Consider the following 9,447-nt stretch of genomic DNA (forward strand, 5'->3'; position numbering starts at 1 on the left):
TCAACGCATCAAATCTAGAACCCGTATTTCGACCTCCCTTGCCTCCAACTTCCGAGTCACACCTTTAGGTCTCCGTCGTGCTGGAACATTCATCCATGGCCCACGCAAATTCTCAATACCAGCATTTCCATCTTTCCTCATTACAGTATCACCTCCTACCAACCCATCATCACCCAAATTGGAGCCATCACCAGTCTTCTCCACAGAGGTAGGATCTAGCACATCACAGTGCTCCCTTTTGTGACCATAACGACCACACAAATAGCAAATGTCTGGAAGGCCTTCATACTCCACATTATACCAAACATTGTTAATTTGGACAAAAGCCTCAAGAGGCCGAGACAAATCCAACTCCACACAAAGACGTGCAAATTTCCCCCGATTTTGAGAAGTAGTGAGAGCATCAATCTTCAACAACTTCCCCACTAAATTCCCAATTCTTTTCAAAGCCCACACATCAAAACACTCCAATTGAATCGCAGAGACACGAATCCAAGCGGCCATTCGAGTGATCTTCTCAGTTGCAGGACAAAACCCAGGCCTCCATTTCTGCATAACCAAATATTGACCAGCAATGATCCATGGTCCCCCAGTCAAAACGAAATTAAGATCCTCCTCAAGCTCAAAACGAACCACAAAGTAATCATTGACCAAATCCACCAGTTTCCATCCTCCAATTAGGGTCCACTTTTGTTGAAGTCGAGCATGGAGATAGTTGTAGGTATGCGATCTCCCAAGGAGTTTGATAATGAGAGCATTCTGCCAAGGTTTGCAGAGACAATCCATGGCACGATCCGAAAACTGGATGCACGGCCCGCGATCACCACGAGAAATAGTCACATCCTCATCATCATTCAAACCCTCATATTCTGCCTCTAAGGTATTAACATCAATTCCAACATTATGAACCAGATTTACCTTATTCATAAGCTTGTCCCTAAAGCTCTCGGATCGAAGCCCATTTGGGTAGCACCGTGTCTAGGCGCGGCATGACACCATGTTGGGCTCGGACATCATCTCACTATCCATAGCCCCAACATCCGATGCGACTTCGCTTGGGTACCCTGTAATCCTTAAGAAAAACTCCAGGTGAGCCTTCCTCCATGGAGAAGCGACGCCCAAAACCACAATCACCAGCAAAACCACTCAGATCTACACTGGAAACCGCCCGTCGATGGCGCTCCCCAGCAGCAAGAAAACGAAACGCAGAAAAATTGGGCTCATGGGCGCGTGTCGAGAGCTAAAAACGTAAATCACATGTAGACCTCCTTTGATAAACATAAATACTTCTGTTCGCTAAAAAAATAAGGAACATTTCAACATCGTTGGCATCTTCGCATCTTCTTATGCTTAATTAATAACCACGATATGATACTGAAGTCAACTAGTTGGAAGCTTCCGAGAAGTACTTCCTTCAATAACGTCCTTAATCTGGCTTGACTTTGAACTGTTCCCGATCCTTTATAATTCTCTGCCAATAGAGAGAAGCCTATACATATAAACTTCCCATGCCCATAGGCACACTTGATCTTTCACACCATTAAATCCAGCTGAATTTTTTTCTTCTCAACCATGTTTGGAAGGAGTGGCCTCTGTTGCTTTTGCTTTTGCTTGTGTTACATCACCTACTTCTTATTCTTCCTAGCCTTCTTCATATTCTGGTCGATCTTCCTGTTAGAGTTTTAGGATCTTAGAATATGATTTGGAGAGAAGAGAGAAGAGAGAGAGAGTCTGATGAAATCCAAGGCTGCTCTGCTATACGTGTAGCAGAGAGAACATTCTCATTACTCAGTGTTCAGTACAATATATCACACTCTTGGTGTGAGAAGAATATAGTCGTTAGCACAGTACCAGCTGGATGCAATTCATCTAAGCAATCTCAGCCATTCACTATCTAACCAATCAAGCTATGACACCTGGACTAAGTATAAAGAAATACAACTAAGCTGAAAACAAAACTCCTAATCCTGAAATCAACTTAAGCACTTATAATTCAACACTTCCTTCCCCAAGAGCCCAAATTCACCATCACCAATGCCTCTCTCACCCAATTCAATCTCACCAACACCATCATCAACAACAACACTCTCCACTACAACCTCACCCTTGAGATCACCATGAAACCCTAACAAAAAGTCGACATACTACACTTGAATCCTAGTCGTTGCTAACTACAGAAAGAAGAGGTTTGCTTTGGTGAGGTTGAATTGACGCCGTTTTACCAAGGCCACAAGAACACCACCATTGTGAATGCAAATCTTGAAGGGCAGCAGTTGATGAGATATAAGGAACGTGACATTTCCAACTTTAACTCGGAGACTGCAAATGGGGTTTATAGCATTGATGTGAAGATTGCTCTTCGTATAGGAATCAGATTCGGCAAGGTGAAGACGGGTTACTTCAAGATTCCAAGGAAGAGCGACTGCAAGCTGAAGGTTCCTTTAAGCACTTCATTTAATGGAACATTTTTGAGTGGTTTCCAGACCACCGAGTGTAAGAGTTTTCATATCTTTGGTGACCCTGATGCTGCCTAGCAGATTTTATTATGTTTTTTACTCCCATGTCTAAATAGTTTGACAAAGCCACTCCCCTTGTTATTGTTATATGTAACATTCAGGACTTGACATATGTTTCATATTCCAAAGTCGAAACTAAGATAAGGTGCCAGCCTCAAAACTTACTATTTTTAAACTCACATAAACTAAAACGGGAATACTTACAAGATAAATACACATTTTATACGTGTCTTTACTAACAATGCAGAGTCTCTACGCCTTATATATACTTGTAACTTGTAACCCTACCATATTTCCCTATACCTCAACAATCTCACACTCTTGTTAATTAGAAATATTATGAATCATATTCATTTGAAAATCTGTTTGACACCTAATTACTTTATTTGAATGGTATTTGTTTGCAAGCATTGAAACCTTGATTGAAACCCTGCACTGGCTAGAAAAAGAAATTTCCTTTAGGGTTAATTAGCTTGAAATTAGACCTTTGAAGTAATTAATCAAATATATGCTTTTTGTGTGGAATTCAAACCTTTATTTAACTTTAAGTATAATCTCATCTCTGCGCAGGTTGGAAGCACTAGTTCGGGGATAAAGGTGTGATTTGTACATTTGAGTCATCTCAAGACCTCGTGGAAGGTAACCCAAATCAATGTTCTAAAGCAAACAAGAACATTTTATATAGTTTTTTTTCAGTTTATAGTAGGTTATATGAATATGATTTTGCAATATATCTCTATCTTGAACGGTTTATATTAGCTTGTTGGATTTCATTTAAACCGTCGTTAAGTACATTTAAACCGTCGTTAAGTAATAACTAACTTTCGTCCTAGTGCTTGTATATATTGTAGTAGAAAACAATTGTGTACATGATGGAAAATAATAACAGAAATCAATGCCTATTTTGATGCAGATTATTGGGCAGGGATTTTTAGAACACGGTCTACAGGAGGTCTTGTGATCTTTCTGGGGTTCCAATAAAATAAGTTGAGGGCTAAAAGGAAGCAAAGTTATAGTGGCGAGGTCTTCCACTGAGGTAGAATAGGTGCTGAGTCTTATTATTACCAACCACAACAGCAAAAATGAGTGCAATCTGCACGTGTTTCTTCCTCAACAAGTTTTCATGGCTCTGGTTAAGCATATATAGAGATTAGATTTATCATTTATTACGTGAAAAAAGTTATTCTCAAGGAGACTCATCTTGTGTTGGTTGCCACTCAGTTTGTATGGCGTAGGGACTTATGGTGGTCTCTTCCTCCATCAGACTTATGTACTTCAGAATCGTTCTCTTCTGATAATGAGTGTAGGAACATTACTTTTCTCTATAAAGTTTTTAATTATACAAGCGATGATCTAAATTAATCTAATCTACGGGGAGGGGGATTCGAACTCGGAGGCAAGAAAATGGACATTCCCCTAACCAAGGGCGGAACAAGAAGTGGCTAGCTAAAGCTATTAGCTTAAAATATAAGGATTTTTTGTTTTTTTTGTTTTTGTTTTGGTACTTACAATTTTTATAATTTTTCTAGAAATAAAATTATACATTAAATCATATAAACCAAGCTAATTAGAAACACATAAAAAAAATAGATTTAGAGCCGTATCATTCGCAAAATGGTGAATTTCATTTAGAAAAATGCTTCTTGTTTGATGACCGGAGACAAATAAATGAAAAAGGTTAAAATGGGAGAGTTGGGGCTAAAGACTTTACCCTTACTTAATTGGTGTTGAGACAATCTTTGACACCAAATACAAACGTGGAACAATCTTTGACATCAACTACAAACGTAGAAGACCTCTAAACCAAAAATTACTCCTAACTATGTGTATTAGTGTTGGCAAGAAATGAAATTGTGTATTTTTATTTACAGGTTCACATACTGGGCTGTATGGTTTGATTTATTTTTTCCCCCAAAAATCTCCCTGAGCTACAGCCCACCGGAGTCCACAATGTGGTTCCGCCGAAGCCCCTAACCAACTGACCTAAACCCAATTTTATAATGTTTCTAAACATTTAAGCACGTCATCAAATATAACATCCAAGTTGAAGCATCCGAAGAAATGTTTGATCGGGCCTAAACTCTAGCTCAATGCCCTATTGTAACAACCCGATTCTTAACTAATTTTTAATTTTTAATTTATTTTGAGAAAAGAGAATTTTGCCCTTATAATAAATTATTAGAGAAAATGTCACTTTCTCTAATAATTTATTATAGGGGCAAAATTATCTTTTCTCAGAATAAATTAATAATTAAAAATTAATTAAGAATCGGGTTGTTACACCTATCCTACAAATGAGTCAGATAGACAAAGAGTGGTTGCGTTTCCAAAACTTTCAGTAAGTTTGCTAGTTTTTCTATGCCCAAGATAATGTTTTGGAAGTTCCCATTGGCAGATCTCACGAAATTACTCCTAAAATGCGTTGATGTGGTGTAGTAATATGATTAAAAAGGAAAAGTTTGAAATGGGCAACATATTCATTTTATATATTTATCAATGAGTGAGAGAAATTCAAATAATCGGGATCTAACATTGAAAATACTACTAGACCATGACGTGGACGTACTAGCATTTAAATTAATGTGCAATTTCATTTTTTTTAATCAACCAACAGCCATTTAAATTGACTATTTCATAAACGTCACAATTATAAAAGATTTTCTTCAAATCTTATCTGGAGCTTGCCCTTCATTGTCAACGATACCCAAGTCAATGACATTGGAAGTTAACTGGAAGCATGTACGTACCTTCATTGTCAATGCGGCCGACCACTGGAAGTTCACAAGTAACTTCGATCTTTTATGATTTAAATCATTCACAAGTATATAACAAGACCCAATCATTCTTCTCAGCGTATTAATCTTCTCTTTATTCTCAGCTAGCAGCAGCCATGCGTATTGGAAGGCAAAGCCGCTGGTGCAACTTCTCTTGCTTCTTCTGGATCTTGTACTACTCCATCCTCGCCGTCATTCTTTTCATTGTCGCCGTCATCATCTTCTGGTTGATCTTTCAACCCCAGGAGCTCAAATTCACCGTCACCGATGCCTCGCTGACCCAATTCAATCTCACCAACACCAACACCAACAACAACACTCTATACTACAACCTCGCTCTCAACGTATCCATAAGAAACCCTAACAAAAGGCCGGTGTATATTACAATCGGATCCAAGCCATTGGCAACTATGGGAAAAAGAGGTTTGCATTGGTCAACACCACTTCCACTCCATTTTACCAAGGCCACAAGAACACAACCATGGTGCGTTTTGTGCTTCAAGGGCAGCAAGTGGTGGTGCTTGAGGGAAAGGAGCTTTCTCGGTTTAACTCGGAAACAAGTGCTAGGGTTTACAATATTGATGTGAAGCTGGCTCCACGGATAAAGGCTAGGTATGGTAAGATCAAGACTGCCTACTTCAAGCCCCCAAAGGTGGATTGTCAACTCAAACTTCCTTTGAGTACTATTTATAACAATGGAACTTCTGTAGGTCCTAAGTTTGTTTCCAAGGAGTGTGGGAGTGTCAAAATCTTTACAATCTCCGTGGGGATTGGGATTGGTCCTTTTAGTTTTGAAACAGGCTGAGGAGTATAAGGGATGCCCTTCAATGATATATCTTGAACATTTTTACTGTGAAATAATCCTCTCAGTTTGAGTTTAGTAATGGAAATTATGTAGCTAATTAAAAGAAGAGTAAAGGTTTATTACAAGCTTCAATTAATTAATACCATTGTCTATTTGTTGAAATTAAAATTGATGATGACATTGTGGATACAAAAATGTGTGTTCCCACACATGACCTCTTTGTATTTTAGTTTATACATTAGAATTTGTTGATTATGCCATACAACTGCTTGTCTACTATCGGCAACACTATCCCTCTTTACATGGGAGAGTAATTAAGTGAATGCGTGTTATAGCTAAATGTTGAAATCCACAATGAACTCAATTTGCCCTTTAATTTTTCGGCAATAATTTTCACTTGAACTAATAACAACATCTAATTTCACCCTTACATTCAAATGTCATTACATTTCATCTAATTTGCTCTTTAAAACGGGATATGTATAAAAAAAATAACACGCAGCTATTACATGTGTATTTTCCATAAAACGGGATATGCATCTAGACACATTGAATCATTTCACCATTTTAGATTTACATATCAGATTCTTGTATTGATTTCTTGAAGAAATTGATATTTTCTTTTCAAAATCTACATTCCATCATATCATTCTCGACGTGTGTTGTGCTGTTAGTGCCATGAGGTAAAAGAGCTCAAGAAGGATGCTGCCACTTTCATGAAAGACTAGCTGCAAAATTTTGACTTGGAGAATAAGACTGCTTAGGAAGTTATAGCTTGTACCTGTTTTCCTTTGTAACTTTCTTTCTCTATTAGTGGATTGTCTTGTCAAATGATGACCCCCAAGTTTTTTCAAATGATGGGTTTCTCAGTGAACATGTGTGTTACTCTGTTTGGTTGCCTAGTCATACTATATATGTGTCACACCCCAATTTTTATTTTATTTTATAGAAGTGTGAGGTACAAGAAAAACTAGAACTAAAATTTAAGTAACAAGAAACATGAAAACTGAATAGAAACTTTTATTTAAACCAAAGTAATTTACATCGTAATTTTACAACTAAAATAACAGGAAAGAAACTCTCTCTTAACTTATTTTTCTACAACAAGAAGTCCAAAACTATCTACAACTCGTCCTTCTTGTTTCAAGTCACAAACTAAACCTTAGATCCAAAACCTGCAATAGATTTAATAAGAGGCGAGCACTACAAGCTCAGTAGGGGTCCTATGTCTTACGTGATTAGTGAGAATTACAATATGTAAATTATGCAATGCATGAATGAACTTCAATTCTACCCAACCCGCTAATCTATATTATAGAGCAAGCAAATCTGCATGTCCCATATCATGTATTTTACCACTGTGATTCCGAATGGCCTTTTTGTTGGTAAAATATAAAGATAATTGCTATATTTATAGAATTTCACAAATAAAACTTCACTATGAATTCTAAATAAATACAAGGAAAATAACGACACGGTAAATGTTATGAATACTTTACAGATGATCGAGTCTAGAACTTGGTTCTATCTCCTTAAGACGAAATTGCCTCCTCACATGTGCTTTTAGGATTTGCTTGGCAAACGTCTCCCAGGATACAACGATCGATTTCTATTGAAGTAGCACTACAATTCCCAAGAAAAGCGAACTCAAACTTGTGCATGAATTCTCTCTTACTAACTCACTATATTTCTAAAAATATATTAATGCTCTAAAAACTACTATTGTTGGATGACAATTGGATGAATGAAATGTTGCAGGATCTTCTCTATTTATAGGCAATAAGGCCTTTGTTCAGAAAAGATGTGACTAAAAAATATCAACAAATGTGTCTTTTCATGTTGTGGAACAATGGAACTTATCACATAAAGCATTATTATTTTACAAATAAAATAAATAATATTTTATTTTTCCTCTGTTAAGAACATGACTATTCCCAATGAATACATAACAAAAAGTCATGTACTTAAAGTCACGAGTCCCATAATTTAATTTCCATTCAATTATTAAAAAATTAAATATAAATATTATAATTTTCTAACACTATTACATAAACTAACACCCGTAACACTCCCAATTTCATATTCCCCTTTTGATATTCGTCTTGTCTAAACCATCAATCTCCAAGCCCAAATCAAGGTAGCCACCAAATAACTGACAACGAGTTGATCCTGTTGAAACCAGAGAAGATGGTCAAAATTTGGGAGCAGGAACAGTAGAGTCGAGACAATGAGAGTCTTAGTAGGGGCAGAGGTGGAGCCATCCACATATTTGAGTAGCCCATGACCAATGAAAAGGCGAAGTTGAGCAGTCAGAGAAGATATATAATTGGATTCAGTAAGCTTGATGAAATTAGCCAAGGTTGGGCCAGGGAGGGAGGAAGTCGATGTCGTGGAGGAGGAGGAAGCCGAAGCATTGATGGCCAAGGCGAGAGAGGAAGGAACATGTCCGGAGAAGGAAAAGATTTTGTTAGAAAAGGAGAATGGCTAATACCATGTAAACTTTGTATTTTAGATTGATTTGATAAGTGTAATACATGAGAGATTTATACATAGTTGATAACCCTAGTAGAGATATATACAAGGAAACTGAATCAGCAATACAAGGAAGGTAAATCAATATTAACACATATACAAATATGGAATGAGAATTCTTATAAGGGAGGAAGGACTAATGACCATGAGTTAATTGCGTGATAATATAGTGGGATTCAAAGCCATATTGTCCTAGGAATATCAAGAATCCTTATAAAAAATTAGACAAATCGGAAACTGTTTTGACATCCAATTGTATCTTACAAAATCAATGAACACGGTGCTTCATGAAAGTACTAAAATTTCAATAACTCAATTGAGTAGTCAAATAATATCGGATTCAAGTGATTTTTTTGTAGAGATGATCTTTGAATGAGTATCTACAAAATAGACGGTTTTGATTAGTGAAATACAATTCGGAGTGGGGCCTACAAGGGGTGTCCCTCAAATAAGCTTATTTCAGGGATCCCTTAATGGAAGCTCTCTCTCTCTCTCTCTCTATATATATATATATATATATATTATTTAATTATATATATCTCCTTTCTTGTTTCCATATCTTAGCTATGCATTAATTCAGGGCCCAAGTCAATATGATATGACTTTGGAATTTACTTTGTTTCCAATGATCACGACTCTTATCATTTGGCAGGAAAAAGAAAAAAGAAAAAGAGATCACTCATATCACGTTGGGATGTTCGCAAGGGATAATTACTTTGGAGTTTCTGAGTGTTGGTCGCCTAGTATTGTTTTAAACATCAAACCTTTTAGGTGTATTATGTCAAACACACACATATGATTTTGCTGTTTAACTCTCACC

At 36.9% G+C, this 9,447-nt stretch overlaps 1 protein-coding gene and 2 pseudogenes across 1 annotated transcript; 2 read left to right on the forward strand and 1 right to left on the reverse strand.

Annotated features, from left to right (window-relative positions):
* Positions 1-927, reverse strand: LOC148914688 (uncharacterized). The gene has a single exon (XM_089043276.1). The coding sequence runs from the start codon at positions 925-927 to the stop codon at positions 1-3; it is 927 nt and encodes a 308-aa protein (XP_088899402.1).
* Positions 928-1,572: 645 nt separating this feature from the next.
* Positions 1,573-2,620, forward strand: LOC148914689 (NDR1/HIN1-like protein 10; annotated as a pseudogene).
* A 2,752-nt stretch (positions 2,621-5,372) lies between these two features.
* Positions 5,373-6,360, forward strand: LOC148914690 (NDR1/HIN1-like protein 10 pseudogene; annotated as a pseudogene).
* The last annotated feature ends 3,087 nt before the right edge of the window (positions 6,361-9,447 follow it).

The sequence above is a fragment of the Prunus mume genome, linkage group LG8 (assembly GCF_029339155.1).
Source record: "Prunus mume cultivar Tortuosa linkage group LG8, ASM2933915v1, whole genome shotgun sequence".
Lineage (NCBI taxonomy): Eukaryota > Viridiplantae > Streptophyta > Magnoliopsida > Rosales > Rosaceae > Prunus > Prunus mume.

What these genes read in the sequence shown, in the direction of transcription:
- LOC148914688 (XM_089043276.1), bottom strand. Translation starts at nt 927, where the DNA reads ATGAATAAGGTAAATCTGGTTCATAATGTTGGAATTGATGTTAATACC.